This window comes from Delphinus delphis, chromosome 3 (assembly GCF_949987515.2).
Source record: "Delphinus delphis chromosome 3, mDelDel1.2, whole genome shotgun sequence".
Classification (NCBI taxonomy): domain Eukaryota; kingdom Metazoa; phylum Chordata; class Mammalia; order Artiodactyla; family Delphinidae; genus Delphinus; species Delphinus delphis.
Genome location: NC_082685.1, coordinates 23879443 through 23897068, shown reverse-complemented (window position 1 = coordinate 23897068; position 17626 = coordinate 23879443). Strand labels below are relative to the sequence as shown.

Here is a 17626-nt window from a genome sequence, read left to right as displayed (position 1 = left end):
GTAAAATGGGCACATCGATAGTGCCTTCCCCATAGAATTGTGAGGACACAAAATGATGTAACGTGTGTGTGCTCCCCCTGGATGCTAACGAAGGTCATTACTTTGGGCCAGGCCTATGCTGCAGGGCTTCAGACGCTAGCACGTTCTGCCTCACAACAGCCGGTGGAGAGAAGTAGGCAGAGGATTCCAAAGGACAATCAGCTTGCCCAGGAACACAGTAATAAGTGACACAGCTGGGCTTTCAGACTGACGATCCAGCTCCAAAGACTCGACTCTATTCATTACTGGGTGCTAGGGAGAGGGCCAGGGAAACCAGGGTGTCATTTGGGCAGGATTTATGGATTCCGTGATTCTCTTGCACTTTCCTCTTAAGCCCTATTGTCAGGATCTTTGGGGCAGAGCCAGGAGCAGGGTGCCGGGTGGTCTAATTCTGTCTCTGGAGGTTCCAGCTGTCACATACAAAAGATGAATGTCTGTTGGGAAGCTCTGTTTTTATCTCCCCACAAAGTTTAATTTCCCTGTTATGAGTGGTTCTATTGCTTTGAGATTTCCAGAGTTTGCATTCTTCATAAAGAAGGACGGTTTATTCGGTATCGTGGTGCCGAGATGCTGCAGTACGTGAATGTTAATGAAGTTCATGTTTGCTGGCATAATGAGGGTCCTAGATCAGCACCCTGGCTTGGCAGAAGTGGGAGGGTTTTTGTTTTTCTCCTCTCTCTTCCTAACTCCTGGGGTTTCATGTCTGTGGTGACACATCCTCCTAGAATAAGTTTACAGTATACATCGCCTTGCTTCATTGCACTACTGAAAGCAAATGCAGCAGCAGGACTGAGGAATATTTATCAGAAAGTCTGTTAAGGTAGTGTTTAAGATTGAGGGCTACAGAATCAGATATTCCACAGTTCCAGTCAGGCTCTGCTACTTCAATAACCACGTGAGCTCAGACAAGTTACTCTGTGCCTTCGTGTGCACGGGGGGACTGTAAAATGGGGGTAATACTTAGGCTTGTAGGGCTATCATGAGGATTAAAGGAGATATTATATGAAAAGCTCTTGACACAGTACCAGTGCACTATTACAGTCAATAAGTGATTGCTATTATTGGTTAAGCCCAGGGGCCAGGACAGCACTGGATAATTTATAGACATCATCTCATTGAATCATCACACCAATCTTGTGGGGTGGGATTTTTGTTTCCATTTAACAGAAGAGGAGACGGGAGCTCAGAGAGGTGAAGCATCTTGCTGAAGGTCACACAGCTCATCAGAGGCAGAAGCAGAATGGGAACCTTGTAGGGATGGGGCCACAGCTACTGCAGAGAACTGCACGGACGTTGACTAGAATGAAGGTCTAATTCACCCAGCCATCAGAGAAGAGCTTCCCGTCTTTTAGGGCATAGCAGGCAGACAAGGAGATTGTTTCAGGGGCAAAACTAATCATTTCCCAGCATCATACAGACTACTTCAGATGACCCAATGCAATGATTTTATCCAGTTACCCTGTCAGGTGTGGAACAGTTAAAAGGGGCCCTAAAATTCACTCTTGGTAGTGTTTTGTGCCAAAAATGAAGAAAGAGGTGTGGGGGTAGGGAATGTGGGATGTACTTTCTGCTCTGTGCCAGGTCTTGAGCTGGGACCACAGAGGCAAACATACAATAGAATGGATAGTCGTGATACAGGGGGCTGCGTGCTAAGTGGTGAAGGGAAAAAAAGTGTGGTGAGAACACAAATTGGCAAGGGAAGGCTTCCCAGAGGAGGTTAGATGTTGTAAGTTGGGCTTTGAAGCATGACTAGGAGTTCTCCAAGGAAAAAAGGGCTGAAAAGGTATACAAGAGAAATACATGTTGAGAAATGGCAGTCTTCCTGAGTGGTTGGAGCCTTTGAAGTACCTGCTGAGAAGCATGGCAGATGATACGGCGAGACAGAGGAGTGCACATCTATATAGCACATATGCCAGACACTGTGGGAAAGCACCCTGGGGCTGCCACAGCCAATGACCACACACTGGATTAATGCAACAGAAATTCATCCTTTCCCAGTTCTGGAGAACAGTAGTTCAACATCAAGGTTTTGGCAGGGCCATGCTCCCTCTGAAGGCTACAGAAGGATCTATCTTTGCCTCTTCTAGCTTCTGGTAGCTCCAGGTGTCCTTTGGCTTGTGGCTGCATCACTCCAATCCCTGCCTCCCTATTCACATGCCCTTCTCTTCTCTCTGTGTGTTTGTCTCCCTCTGTGTGTTTCACATAACGGGACTTGTCCTTGGATTTAGGACCCACCTGCACAATCCAGGGATGATTTCATCTCAAGAGCATTAGCTTACTTACATCTACACAGACGTCTTTTCCAAATAAGATCATATTTACAGGTTCTGGTGATTAAGACGTGGACATATCTTTTGAGAGGCCACCATTCAATGCACTATAGGGCTTCCCATCCATTATCTGATTTAATCCTCAGAATTCTGAGGGGCAGATGCTACTATTACTCCCCTTTGCAGAAGTGGACACTTGTTGAAACAGTTAAAGGTAAACTGTACGAGAGCAGGAACCTCACTGTCCTCCTCAGCACTGTACGCCCAGTGTGTAGAATCCTCTCTGGCACATGTAAGCGCTTAATATTTAGTGAATACATGCTTTACGAGAAGTATAGCATAGGCTACGAGCCCAGGCCATACTCTAGAGAGTTAGACTCCTGACTATATTACTTAATTAGCTGTGTGACCTTGAGAAAATTATGTAACCTCTCTGTGCCTTAGTCTAAAAAGTGAAAATGGACCATCTTGTAGGGCTGTTTTAAGAATAAATCCACATGAATGGATAAAGAAGATGTGGCACATATATACAGTGGAATATTACTCAGCCATAAAGAGAAATGAAATTGAGTTATTTGTAGTGAGGTGGATGGACCTAGAGTCTGTCATACAGAGTGAAGTAAGTCAGAAAGAGAAAGACACATACCGTATGCTAACACATATATATGGAATCTAAGAAAAAAAAATGTCATGAAGAACCTAGGGGTAAGAGAGGAATAAAGACACAGACCTACTAGAGAATGCACTTGAGGATATGGGGAGGGGGAAGGGTAAGCGAGAGAGTGGCATGGACATATATACACTACCAAATGTAAAATAGATAGCTAGTGGGAAGCAGCCGCATAGCACAGGGAGATCAGCTTGGTGGTTTGTGACCACCTAGAGGGGTGGGATAGGGAGGGTGGGAGGGAGGGAGACGCAAGAGGGAAGAGATATGGGGACATATGTATATGTATAACTGATTCACTTTGTTATAAAGCAGAAACTAACACACCAATGTAAAGCAGTTATACTCCAATAAAGATGTTTAAAAAAAAAAAAAAAAGAATAAATCCACGTCCAGTGCTGAGAAAAGTGCCTGGCACACAATCTGTGCTTAGTAAACGGAAGTGTGTTGTGTTATTCCACACTGCCTCTCAGGAGGGGAGGCATACAGGTGGTGGTTAATTAGAGTGCTCTGGGAAAAGTGTGTCAGGAGCGGTGAGCAGACAGGGCAGTGGCTAAATACCACCTGAAGACTCTGGGGAAGAGAAGAAACTTGACCTGGGTCTAGGATGAGCAGGATCTTAATGGACTTGGGAGGGGAAGCTGGCATTCCGGGCAGAGGGCCCAGCAGTGCCGGAGCTTCGAGGTGGGGGAAATGAGCGTGCAGTCAGGCAGCAGGGGGAGGGGTCGGGGCCGAAGAGGCACATCGAGTTTCCGTCAGGAAGGGCCTTGTCTGCTCCGTAACGAGTTCAGACTTGACCCTGTAGGTGTGATGGCTCGTTCACCAGGGAAGCAGCAATGCTCAGGCTGGTTTGTTAGAAAGTCTAGGGTGGTCTTAGAAGCCGGGAGGCTGGAGGCCAGGAGAGCAGCAGGGAGGCCACTGCATGCAGGGGTGAGGTGATGGTGGTCCTACCCAGGGAAGTTATGATGAAGATGGTGGAGAGAAATGAACAAACCACACCAGAGGCAGAAGCTCCAGGAACCGGTGGCTGACGGGTGGGGCTGGGGACAGAAGTGGGAGGTCTGGCAGGGTTGGCTGCAGGACAACCCACTCGCCTCTGGACCTCTGCAAGGTCCAGAGGCGAGTGGGCAGAGCTGCTTCCCACCACAGCTGAGGGGAAGACAGCAGGTGCCCTTGAGGTACCTTGAAGCATTGTTCAGACTTACCTTTTACTAAATGTGGGACCTGAAGCAAGTCACCTAACCTCTCAGAGCCTCAGTTTCTCCATCAGCAAAATGGGGTTAAGAATTCTACTTTCTTCATATGATGGTGGTGATATTAGTATATAGTAAGCTCCCAATAACTCTTGGCATCTTTTGTTACTGTGACTACCACTGCTGCTGCTATTATCACTAGATGGAGGTGTGGATCATAGGGTGGTCACGATGACTGCCATTTCAGTGCACCGTCACCAGAGGCCCTGGCTGCACACTCTGTTTTCAGTTCTTCCTCTATTGTCTCCCTGACCTATGCCCAAAAGCTGGAGGAGAGATCTTGGGGAGGTCTTAGCTGATGCTAACCCAAACCCTGAGTTTTTTCAAGGTTAAGGTACCTTATTTTGAGCATGTGTATGGGCGGGTGGTGGAAGGGGTTGAGACTAGGGGCTGGAGAAGTACAGATGTTTCAGTGCCCCACCCCATCCCATGTGATGTGGTTTGGACCAGGTTGAGTGTCTGCGTGTGTGTATGTGGGGAGTAAGGGTGTGCATGTGTGTGTGTGCATGTGTATATGGGTGTGTTCATCCTCCAGGTCTTAAGTCAATTCAGCATTTCAGTTCAGGAAGTGTTTACGGGTGACCCCCACCGTGGGAGCCATGATGCTGGGTACAGAGGAAAGGATGAGATTGCTGGCTGCCCAGTGCACTCCCAGCAGAGGGAGGGTTCAGAGGTATGAGGAGGTAAGGATGACATGGTGGATCCCATCAGGGCAGCCCAAGCAGGCCCCAGGTACAGAGCAGGGCAGGATCAGGTGTTCAGGGAAGGGGCCCCAGGGCTGAACCAGGAGGTTGATGAGGAAGGACACGGTAGTGGGGATGATGTGTTCCAGGGCTGGGCAAGGCACGGATAAGCATGACAGAAGGAGCCCTCAGCAGCCTGGGGGTGGGGGGTGGCTGGAGGGGAAACTGTGAGCCAGGGACCGGTGGCCTAAGAGGCTGGAGGGTGGCAGAGGGACGCAAGGCTGAGCAGGACATTACCTGGAAAACACTGGATGGAAGCTGGAGGAAGCTCCTCTCCTGGGCAGGACAAGGGTGATCTTGGTCTCCAAAGGCCTATAGGGTCTCACCTCAGCACTCTTTCCCCCTTGCCCCTCCTCCCATCTCAGTCAGACCGCTTCTTCCAGGTCCACTGAGACCCTGAGCTCCTCTTCTTTTTAGGGGTTTGGGGCTGCGCCTCGGTCTAGGTGGCTCTGGCCCAGGGTCTTCTTGGGTGGGGCTCTTTCTCCCACTCTTGCCCACCATATCTGAGGCTCCCCTCCTATTCAATGTTCCAGATCCTGCTGTGGTCTTGTTTTGAAGTTATTTATTTGGTGATTTGCTAGTTCGGCGTCTGACCCTCTCCCTGCTGTAAACTCCCACTGTATGGCGGCATCTGGCTCACAGTGGGCCCTCTAATAAACATGTGCTGAGTGAATGAAGGGATGAGCAGGGAGATGGGGAGCAGAGAGGACCCAATCTCTAAGGAAACACTCAAATCAGCATTGAAAACTTGTTTATTTCTAATCCAAGGCTGTTACGTTCAGGAGGTAAAGTCAAGGGCTTTAGAATATTTCCAAGCAACAAGGCTATATAAACTGAGTCAATCAATACTGATGTGCTGCTGGCTTTCACATTCAGAGGTGCTGTGTGAGGGAAGTGGGGACTGCTCTCCCGGGTCCTCTGAGGCTCCCCTGCCACATCGGGAGCTTTGCTGCAGGGAGCAAGCACTAGGACCTCTGACTTCCAAGAATCTAATCTGTCGGAAAGGGAGAGGCCAGCTTCAGGATGCCCCACGGAGACCCACCTTCAGGAAAAATCTCACCCTGGAACCAATCAGAAACCTTGGTCTCCCCCTCCCACCCCAGCCAATAGCCAACACTGACTCAGTCATTAAGAATAGAAATCCAGACCCAGCTCAACCTCCTCCTTCCTCCTTCCTTTTCACACCACTCTGCTCACCTCCCAGGCCTTCTCAAGCCATTGACCCCTTCCACCCTTACAGCCCCAGGTCTGGCCTATTTAGGGCATATGTCCTGGTGCATCAGCCTCCCTGCCTCCGGCGTTGCCCCTGCAAACCTGCTTCCATGTCCACCTCACTCCTCCCTTACCCCACCATACCATCTTTCCAAAACGTAATTCTAATCCTGTCATTCCCCTGCTTAAAACCTTCAGGGGCTCTCTGCCACCCTGGAGATAAAGCCCAAGTTTTAGCTTGGTCCTTCCTTATCTATTCTCTTCCTACCTACCCATTGCCTGAGGCCTGTCTCTCCCTCACTTGCATCCTCCGGACCAGCCATGACAAACTATATGATGTTTCCAGAACAGCCCCAGCTTCTGCACTGTGGCAGGTGTGACTTCCCCGCTCAGAACCTTCTTCCTCCCCTATCCTGGCATTCTTCCCTGAAGTTACTTCCGGAGTCACCTCCCACAGGAGGCCTTCCCTGATCTCCCCAACCGCAGGCTGGTTAGGCCCAGCAGCCCTCTGTACTGATGTCCTCACTCATGGTGCCAACCTTGTGTTACAAGGTGCCTGTGTCCTCCTGTCCACCTCTCCCCCGCCCTGTGGGCTGTGAAGACTTGAGGGAGGGCTTGTGCCCGATTCACAGCCCTGAACTCTCTGACCTCCACAGGCTCTTAAGGAATGACCGACCTCTAGTTGTTGCAGAAGTTACCAAGATTCAGGGCGGGGAGGCAGACTTATCTTCGCCTAAAACAGCCTCCCATCACCCTCGTGCTGGGGCCACGGAACACGTGGCAGAAGTTAGCCTTGCTCGGAAGAATGCCCTGAGGTGAGCTGCACCCCTGGCGTCCCAGTCAGCATCAGACCTTGACTCTGATGGTCATATAGGCCACCCTGCCTGGGGTCTGTGTCCCGCACTCTTCTCAATACTTGCCCGCACACAGCAACTGCCTTGGGATTCTGATGTAATTGGTCTGAGACGGAGCCAGAGCATCAGGATCGCTTAAAACGCTGCCCAGGTGATTCTAAGCTCAAGGACCCTCATACACAGTCATACTGGAGTAGCGGGTCTCATGTCTGGTTGTACATTAAAATCACCTGGAGAGTGTCCTGGACCCACCATCCCTGACCAGATAAATCAGAATCCACTGGGGTAGTGGCCATCTAGGCATCAGCACTGAATCCTTTAGGATCCTCCCTCTCTCTCTCCTCTCCTCCCTCTCTTTTCTTTTTTCAGAAACATTTGCTATGCTCACCCCATCAAGCCATAGGAGTGCTATGGGGAATCAGATCCTGCCCCTCCTAGGTGGAGGCTGTTAACTCAGGGCTGTTAGGAATGAAAGAGGTTCCCCCCCCACCAAAAAAACCCACCATAAAGGGAAACTGTCTCACAGCCAGCCTGCCGGGCCCTGCTTCAGCTCCCAGCTCCACCACCAGCCTGCTGGGCACCAGGGGAAGCGTCCAGCCCTGCCTGGGGATGCCCACACTGGAGTCTTGTCCTGCTTCCGAGTCAGTGAAGAGACCTGGCTCTCTGCTCAGTCGGAGATTGGGGCTGTATGGGTCATTTGGAGGGGGAGCTCTCTGAGGGTTCCCCCAGATCCTGCCTCAGGTGGTGGCAGGGCGGGCTGCAGCTCTCGACTTTTCCTTTGCATGTTCAAGGTCTGCGACCGTGGAGGCGACTGTGAGCGTGTCTGTCCCTGTCATGGGGGCAGCTCTGATGAGGGGGTGCTAGCAGGAGTTTAAGGTCCATTTGACAAAGTCAGCCGGAGCTCTGGGCATGTTTTAGAAAGTTGAGGTAAAATTCACATACCATAAAGTTGAGAACGTAGAGTGAAAAGCCCAGTGGCATTGAGTGCATGCACGATGCTGTGCAGCTGTCACCTCGATCGAGTTCCAAAAGGTTTTCATTACCCCCAAAGGAAACTCTATCCCCATTAGCAGTCATCCCCTGTTCCCCGCACCCCAGCCCCTGGCAACCACCAGTCTGCACTCTGTCTCTACGGATTTACCTATTCTTGATATTTTGTACAAATGGAATCATACAATAGGTGGCCGTGCATTTAGCATGTTTTTGAGGCCCATCCACATTTGTACGAGAACGTCATTCCTTTTTATTGCTGAATAATATTCTATTGTACAGATAGACCATAATTCGTTTACCCACTCATCAGTTGATCGTGTTTGGGCTATTTCTACCTTTTGGCTATTGGGAAAACTGGGCATTTAAAATTCTTTACATCTATACGCCAAACACCTGCTGACTGGGTGTTCTTAGGTCCTCAGCAATGAGTAGTGGTCTTGGGTGGCTCCTGTCCCTGTACTAATCAAATACTATCTTTGGAGGTTCTAAGGGGTGCATGCGTCTTTGGGGGTACCTCTTGCTCCAAATTCTGGCCTCTGACATCTCCATCTCTCTCCACATCTTGCTGGGTGACTCCAGTCTGACCTCTGTACCATCTCACCCCATGTTGTCACCACCCTAGTCCTGGGGAGGAGGCTGATGAGTGAGCAACAGGCTGCAGCTGAGGGTTTGGGATGTGAATGGAGAGGGTGGACAGCACACTGTGTGGACAGTAGTTTAGAACTGAATTTTATGTGTCACCATGTAAAAGGAAAAAACATTTTTTCTCTATACTCTCACTTCTGACACCAAATGTGTGGGGTTTTTTTCCATACCATGCACTTTTCCCATTCTTGGTGGAGGATTTCCTACAACTTAACTCAACTCTGACATTAACTGTCCTGAGTCAGTACAGACCCCACAGGTCGAGCGCTCAGTCCCACAAGACTGCCTCCACTTCAGATACCAGTCACAAATCTCAGGCTGACATCTGAACTTCTGACTGACTGGCTATAAACTGGGGGCTTCTGCAACCTCCTCCACAGGTTCAGTAATTTGCTGGAATGGCTCACAGAACTCAGGAGAGCACTTTACTTAGTATTACTGGTTCATTATGAAGGATGATAAAGCCAGATGAGGAGATACATGGGGTGAGGTCTGGAAGGGTCCCAAGCACAGGAGTTTCTGTACCAGTGGAGTTTGGGGTACACCACCCTCAGGGGCATGGATGTGTTCTTGTTCACCAACCTGGAAGCTTTCTGAGTCCCTTCGATTAGGGTTTTCTGGAAGCTTCATGATTCATTAAGACATTGGCCATGGGTGGTTAACTTCATCTCCAGCCCCTCTTCCCTCCCTGGAGGTCGGGGAGGCAGTTAAGTTACAACCCTCCAATCAATGGTTAGTTCCTCTGGCAACTGGCCCCCATACTTAGGGACTTTCCAAAAGTCACCTCATAACATAATATAACATAACATTAACTCAGGTGTAGTTGAAAAGGAGTTGTTATGAATAATAGAAGCTGCTCCTTTCACCTTTATGGATCAGTTATTTCAGGAACTGGGCACAAAAACCAAATATTACAACAAAAGATGCTGCTACCCTGCTCTTATCACTTAGGAAATTACAAGTGTTTTAGCTCTGTGCCAGGAACTGGGAACAAGACCAAATAGATATATTTCTTACATCACAATAGCACATCGTCCTAAAACTTCATACACACACATGCACAGGAACTTCTCACGGACAATGTCTGCCCATAGGATTCAGATGGATGTCTCCCACACCCATCTTCCTCTTTTCCTTTTCAAATTCCTTCCATCCAGTATTTACAGCTGCTAACCAATGACTCCATTTGGAGTAATGTAGAATCCCATCTCCTCCTGTCCTTATAAACCATGTCCTGAGGTGGGAAGGAGATGGGATAGGGATGCCCCCACCCCCGACACTCCAAAGTTGATTTTATTTTTCTTCTGAATCACAGTAAGCCTTCTCTCCATGATAGGAATTCTACCATATTTCTAGGCCAACTGACTCAAAAGCCCAGCAGCTTTAAAAATAACATGAAAAAAGTCTGCTTATAAGACTAGGTGCCCAGCATCATGGGGGTTACCCTACCACTTTGTACACAGGCGGTGGGATGGGGCCAGTGCGAACCTGGAGGTGCCCCTGAAATTAGCTACTTAGTCCTTTCTGGTAAATCCTGTTGGTGACTTCAGTTTGTTTGGTGTTGTATTTTTTTTAAAGCTTACTTGTTGATAACGGTTAGGAGCTGGGCTTTCACTATGAGCAATTTGGAGACCATTAGATGCTTCTGAGCAGAGAAGGAACATGCCTTGAGTTCAAGTCTGAATGGACTTCTCAGGTTGCTGTGTGTGAATACATGTAGTGGTAGAGGAGGCCCCTAGTTAGAAGGCAGTTTCAGTACTGCAGGTGAGAGGTGATGATGGCTTTGGCTGCAAAAGAGATGATTTAGGGGGTCAGAAGTGATTGGATTATGGATGTGTTGGAAGGCAGAAATGACAGCTTCTGCCAGTAACTAGGATGTCGAATGTGAGAAGAAGAGAGAGTCAGAGATGACTTCAAACTTTTTGGCCTGAGTGACTGCAAAGGTGAGGTTGACCTTTCCTGAGATGGGTAAAAATGCAGGGCGTGGAGCAGGTTTGGGATGGGAGGGAGGCAGGAGTTTTGTTTGAGAACGCACTTCAGGTGAGTACTGGACATCCAAGTGGAGGTGGAATGAGCATTGATACCTGAGACTGGAATTCAGCAGTGGCAGGGAGGGAGGTGATGGGAGGCAGGAACACCGTAAGTGAGGGCTTAATGGTCATCCCTCTGCCCCCACAGAGTTAACAGGAAAAGTAAATGGGGAGGAGGTGGAAATCACACATTGGGCCAAGACGGAGCTTCCGAGAGTTTCTGGAAGAAGGAGACACCGAGACCCAAAGACTGCAGATGGTTTGCTCAGGCTCACGCTCCAAGTTGGTGACAGAGCTGAGACAGAGCTGGTTCTTTGGGCCCCTGGCCACCCCCTACTCTTTCTAACATACCAGGTTGCCTATCGGCTCTGGGTTTCGAAGGCTGCACCACGTGAAATGAAGTCAGGCAAGCTGAGGCTGGAGGATTCTGTTTTGTTTTCTCCAGGTCACCATCCTCGTCAGCCTGGCCCTAGCTTTCCTCGCCTGCATCGTGTTCCTGGTGGTTTACAAAGCCTTCACCTATGACCACAGCTGCCCAGAAGGATTTGTCTATAAGGTAAGGGACTTCTGGCAGGGGAGTGGCCCAGGTGACTGTCAGCTTCAATTAAAGGGTTTATCAATGTCTTCTTTTCATCAGCATTTAAATTCTGGGTATGGCAACCTCCCTACAGACTGTTTAAAATGTAAGGTGTGTCCAGAGAAAATGAAAACACTAATTTGAGGGCTTCCCTGGTGGTGCAGTAGTTGAGAGTCTGCCTGCGGATGCAGCGGACACGGGTTCGTGCCCCGGTCCGGGAAGATCCCACATGCCGCGGCGCGGCTGGGCCCGTGAGCCATGGCTGCTGAGCCTGTGCGTCCGGAGCCTGTGCTCCGCAACGGGAGAGTCCACAACAGGGAGAGGCCTGTGTACTGCAAAAAAAACAAAACAAAGAAACAAAAAAACACATGTCCTTTGGTTATGCTACATGACTTCCTAAGATGACATTTTTAGTTGTTAGAAGCTGAGGTTCGGAAAGATTGGCAACAACTGTCAATAGGAGACAGTGGAATAAACTACGATGTATCCGCACAATGGAATTTCAAACAACTGTGAAAATGAGTGAGGGGGGGCTCCAGACATGGACACAGAATACCCTCCAGGATAATAGTGAAGAAAAAAAGGTGCTACATTGGAGTGAGAAAAGGGGAGGTCAGGGATGTTTACTTCTATTTTCAGAAAGAAATGCTGGATGGATAAATTTAAAAAAACTAAGAAAAATGGTGACTCAGGTGGCAGAGAGGGGACAGAAAGAATAGGGCTGGGGAGCAAGGCTGCTCTGGATGTATCTTACTCTACATTCGTCCTTGATGTGTATCAGTGTTTGATGTATTTGTAAAAATAAATAAAAAAAAATAATTCCTGAAATTAAAAACAAGCTAAAATCTAGCTGTATATCAAGTTGGGAACATAAACTTACCAAGAAAATAAATATTCCAAATGACTGTAGAATGCAGTATATTGACTGTACACCCTTAGTGGCATATATTCTAAGGACACAGAGAGCTGCAGAGAAATCCTATAGTTCCTTCAGTAGTCTAACTATTACTCATAATATTGCTGTTATTTTGTGACCATTTGATATATATTGTAGGATAATGCAAATATATAATTATATTAATGTTGTCAGGAACCAAAGCTTTTGGTATAAGAGAAAAGAGTTACAACTATCCAATCAAGGGAATGAAATGGACAGCAGTTGGCTGCAGGCAATGGCCCAGAGGAGGAGTTGGGGGTGGGTGAATCAGCCAGGTAAAGAGCTACCAAGTGTCTACTGTAACCCCACAGTCAGTAAGCAGAGGATGTTGACCTTGAATTAGTATCATCAGCAGCTTCCTCCCTCCCTCTCTCTCCCTTTTTCTTTCTTTTCTTTCTCTCTCTCTTTCTCCCTTCATTCCTTCCTTCTTTCTCTTTCTTTCCCTCCTTCCTTCCTTCCTTCCTTCCTCTCCCTCCCTCCCTCTCTCTCTCTTTCTTTCTTTCTTTTCTTTTCTTTCTCTTTCTTTCTTTTTCTTTCTCTCTTTCTTCCCTCCTTCCTTCCTTCCCCTCTCTCTCTCCCTCCCTCCCTCCATCTCTCCTTCTCCCTCCCTCCCTCCTTCCTCCCTTCCTTCCTCCCTTCCTCCCTCCTTTCCTTCCTTCCTTCCTTCCTTCCTTCCTTCCTCTCTCTCTCCCTCCATCCCTCCCTCCTTCTCTCTCTCTCCCTTTCTTTCTTTCTTTCTTTCTTTCTTCTTTACTTTTTATTGAGGTGTAATTGGCATATAACATTATATTAGTTTCAGGTATACAACATAATGATTCAATATTTGTATATATTGCAGAATAATCACCACTATACGTCTAGTTAACATCTATCACCCTGCATAGTTGCAAATTTTTTTCTTGTGATGAGAACTTTTAGGATCTACTCTATTAGCAACTTTCAAAAATGCAACTTTCAGTATTATTAGCTACAGTCACCATGCTATGCATTACATCCCCAGGACTTATTTATTTTATAACTGGAAATTTGTACCTTTTGACCACCTTCACCCATTTCTCCTACCACCTCTCCACCTCTGGGAACCTACAACCTAGCATCAGGTTAGTTTCTTCTGGCTTCAAGTAGGTGGCAGCTTTGATGATGGTGATGACGCTGGGGAAGGCCTGATGAGGGCCAGGCGCAGGCCAGGTACCATCCCCCGCCCTCTGGCTGAGAGCCTGGCGTGCCTGTGGGCCCCAGGTGGGGTGGCCGTGTTGCAGGGCGGGTCGGAAGCAGTCCACCGAGCTACCCCTGACTCTGTCTCTCTCTTCCCCAGCACAAGCGCTGTATCCCGGCCTCCCTGGATGCTTACTACTCATCCCAGGACCCCAGTTCCAGAAGCCGCTTCTACACGGTCATCAGCCACTACAGCGTGGCCAAGCAGAGCACTGCCCGGGCCATCGGGCCGTGGCTGTCGGCAGCCGCCGTCATCCACGAGCCCAAGCCGCCCAAGACCCAGGGCCATTAGATGCCCACCCCCAGCCAGAATCGGGGGCGGAGAGGGGGACCCCCGCGGGCTAAGCCAAGCTCCAGTTACAAGACAACACTGTACTCCCGGGATATGGGGGCGGGGGTGGGGCCGGGGGTGGGGGTGGGGGTATCTCACCGAAAATCTCCTGCACTGGAGTTGTCTGAATCAATATTTCTTTTCGTCCTTTGGTATGGTTGATTCGTCCCCGAGTCAGGCTCATGTACAAAGGCATGTTTCGTGTTGACTGTTCCCATGTAAGATATTTTCAAAGCCACTGCTTATTATTTGTTAGGAAAATTTAAAAACGGAAGAGGAAAGAAACAAAGAAAATGAACAAAAAAGGGTGAGACTGGCTGCACCTGGAAGACACTGAAGGGTAGTAAAGAGCACAGATGCTCTGGGCCTCTTAGACGAGAGAGGGTAGCTTCCGTGTGAGCTTCGGAAGGTCCAGAACTTGTGAGTGATGCAGGCGGGCTGCTTGCCTTGGCTTCCGGTCTGCAGGGGAGGAATACCAGAAGTTAGGAACTTCTGAGTTGGAGAGAAGGACTGATTTTGGCATTTATAAGCCCAGGATGCATGCAACCCAGAGAGAAAAGCCTCCACCACGTCGTGTGTTTTGCAAAGTTAGCACAAACTCATCTGTATGGGCATCGGAGCTGGGGCCGGGCTGCATGGCCTAGGGATGTGTAGGGCATAAGAAACACTGAGCAGCGGACAGACTTCCTTTGTCTTTCTCTTGTGTTTCTAGCCCTACACCTGGGTACTGCCCAGGAGACAGAAAGTGTAGAAAGAGAAGAAAGGAGAGGCTGCGGGAAGAAAGCCCAGCGTGGGCATGTGACATTTGGCCAAGCTATAAGCACAGCACCAAGTTTAAAATCTGTGTCTGTTTGCTGTTTCCCAAAGTGCTAATAACACGAGGAAGAACAGGAAGGGTCCTAACCAGGAACCTCAGGTGACAGCCAGGGAGACTTTTCACTGGAGCTGCAGCAAAGCCAAATCATTTCTAAAGGAAGCTAAGACCTGTGGCCGTCTTTTGGCCACTCCTTTGTGTTGACAGGGGGCACCGTCCAAACTCCGCAGTCTGGTTCTGGAAGCTCCTAGCCAGGTGGCAGCATCCGACATTGCCCAGGCCTCCCGTGGCCCTGGTCCCACCTCAGGCGCTCCCGCAAACGTTTTGGGGAGAGCCCCTCTGTGTGGCGTTGGCTTCAGGTCCAGCAAACCAGCACTGGCTGGGAGAGGCTGTATGAGATGTGGTACTGGCTCCCCTCGAAGCTCAAACAGGCCGTTTAAAGGGCATTTTGTTGTGTGTGGCTTTGCTATGATGCTGAAATCATCGTACATAATAGCTGGGTAATAAGACAAGCGTAGCTCAAACTAGTCTGCTGAAAGCTATCATCTGACCTTTCCTCCCTCCCCACCCTTCAGTCACCTCGAGTCACTTGTAAATTCATTGGTCATCTAAAGCGGAATAACAAGTTGTCCCTAGCAAAACTGCTGAGCGCTTTATAATTTTGTGGTGTATTTTTGTCGGTAGGTAGCAGAGGCTGAAGTATTTTTTGGTGTAATCCTTGGACTTTTCTGACAGGAAACAAATAAAGATAGATGTGTCTGGGTCTTGACCTTCCTTTGCATTTTTCTTTATCTTCTGCTCAGTGAGCCTGCTGGGGAAGATGCTGGGGGCAGGGGTCCCTGAGGATGGGTGAGCTCTGGGGGCAGAGTGTCCTGTTAGGCTGGGGCTGGATCTGGGCTGTGGAGGGAACTCCACCCTCAGCCGAATGGGTCTGAAATGATGCTGAGATCAAAAGCAAAGGACCAAGAGGTGCACCTGGCTCTTATCTTGCAGCCCAACATCCTTCATCCTATGAGCATCTGCTGAGCACCTGCAGAGGGCCAGGCTGTGCCGGGCATGGGGCATTCAGCCACGAATGACACATATTCACTCTCTGAAGTCTGGAGGTAGGGTCGGATGTGGAAACAGACATTGGCACAAGAAGAGTCTGAGGGTGCCATTGACAGAATGCATTTGGCCAATAGCTTAAGGAGGAAGCTGGTGGGTGATGAGTGGTTCGTTTTCATAATGAGCTCATTTAAGGCTTATTATTACCTAGGCAGGTAGAGATTATTGGTCCCCATTTGACAGATGAAGAGACTGAGGCTCAGAGGGATGGAGAGATGCCCTGGGGCTACAGCGGATGAGCTGGGATTCAAACCCAGGTGTGTGTGACTACTGTATCCCCCTCGACTGCTTCTGTAAGACCCCAAAGCAATGCCGTCAAGGTTCATGCCTCAGAAAGTCACGTCACACTTACAAAAGCGAACTAGCTTATTCTCAGCCTGAATTCAGTATCAGCAGTGAATGTTAAGGATAGCAAACATTTAAAGGTCCCTTTCTACATTCCAAGCCCTAAGCGTTTTGAGCATCCTGGTTCCTGTAACCCTTCCGCCATCTCCGTGAGGTAGGTACCCCCATACTCAACATCACTGTCATCATGTCATCATCACACCTATTTTGAGATGAAAGAGCAGCACAGCACCTCCACCTGAGGCCTGAAGTTAGGAAGCGGCTGAGGCGTGATTCCAACCCACATATTTGGGTACCAGCTTCTCAACCACAGTGCCATTCCAGCAGTAACCGCTTATCTCTGCCTTTTGCTTGGGAGTTTCTAGTTTGTGTTCACAGCTCTTCTCAACCTCAGATGGCAGACCATTGGGGGAGAGGTCAAGATTGACTGTGGGCAGAGCTGGAGGCTGGTTCCCCAGCCTCATTGCTGCACTGGGGGGGGGGGGGGGTGGCCATGCAGGCACTGCTGGAGGGAAGGAGGAGAGAGGTAGCACAGCTCCTGCACAAAGGCGGCTGAGCACAAACGGGCCTTAGACAACCGCACCTGCACCCATAAGGCCTTAGACTGCAGCCTCTGTTCAGGGACTGGTGAGCTGGGCAGGCAGGGCCAGGCTGTGGGCTGGCCTCCCACTCTCAGAGGCAGCCTCATCCTTATGGCCAAGGCATAAACACCCACTATTTTTCTCAATTACGCAAAGTCAGCTAAAGACTTAGTGAACACATGTTCAAACATTCTGTCATAAATGGATTTGCCACTCCATTGCCTCAAAAAATAAGCCAAAGCTATCTTTTCTCTGGAATGAACAGGCTCTGGGAGTACGACTGGAAGGAAGGGAGAACGTCAGGGACAGGAGACGGGGACAGAGATTTCTGATTTTAGGAGCGACCCTGGGACCATGTGCTATTCCTGGCGGAGTTGGAATTTTCTCATCAGAAAAAAGGAGGATGCTTAACTCCTCCCACAAGTATCCAAGGAGTGGGAGATTGGTTCTAGAAGAGTTTAACCAAAGGGGGTTTGGTCGGGGGAAAGCTGCCCTGGGTTTTGGAGGATGGGGTTTTGCAGGGCGCTGCTGGCTGACAAAGGGCCAAGGGGAACCAGGAGATGATGATAAAAACAGTGCCTTGGTTTGTAGAACAAGATCTGTTCGTGGCTTTTGCTCATTTTTTAATCTGCTCTCCAGCAGTGGGAACCTCTCTCAAGATGGTCACAGTTTTGGGGGAGGTCAGACAATCAGGTGTGCAGGAGAGGAGCTGGGACAGAAGTTCTCAGGAGGGGAGAGCGTGGCAGTGGGGTGCCAGCCTGGGGTTCTTGGAGGAACTGAACTTAGACCTGGACCTTGAAGGATTTTGCATTTTGACAGGAAGAAATCAGGAGGTGGAGAGAAGACACCGCAGAGCCGTCCTCCCAGGCCATGGGAACAGCCTCATAAAGGTGCCGAAGAGACAGCCCAAGGCTGCCCCTCACAGATGCCCCTGGGATGTCTCCCCAGTGCCAGTGCTGGATGCGAAGATTAAGCAGGCACAGGAAACTGCTGCTACTGCCCTGGGGCTCACG

General features: G+C 49.3%; 1 protein-coding gene across 1 annotated transcript in view; it reads left to right on the top strand.

The window, feature by feature from the left end:
- The window catches only part of NSG2 (neuronal vesicle trafficking associated 2), a 57131-nt gene extending 43318 nt beyond the window's left edge, over positions 1-13813 (top strand). The window contains exons 4-5 of the mRNA XM_060006786.1: positions 11152-11262; positions 13536-13813. Of these exons, the coding sequence (XP_059862769.1) occupies positions 11152-11262; positions 13536-13727 (303 nt within the window). The 3' untranslated portion in view covers positions 13728-13813. The remainder of the gene's footprint in view (positions 1-11151; positions 11263-13535) is intronic.
- The last annotated feature ends 3813 nt before the right edge of the window (positions 13814-17626 follow it).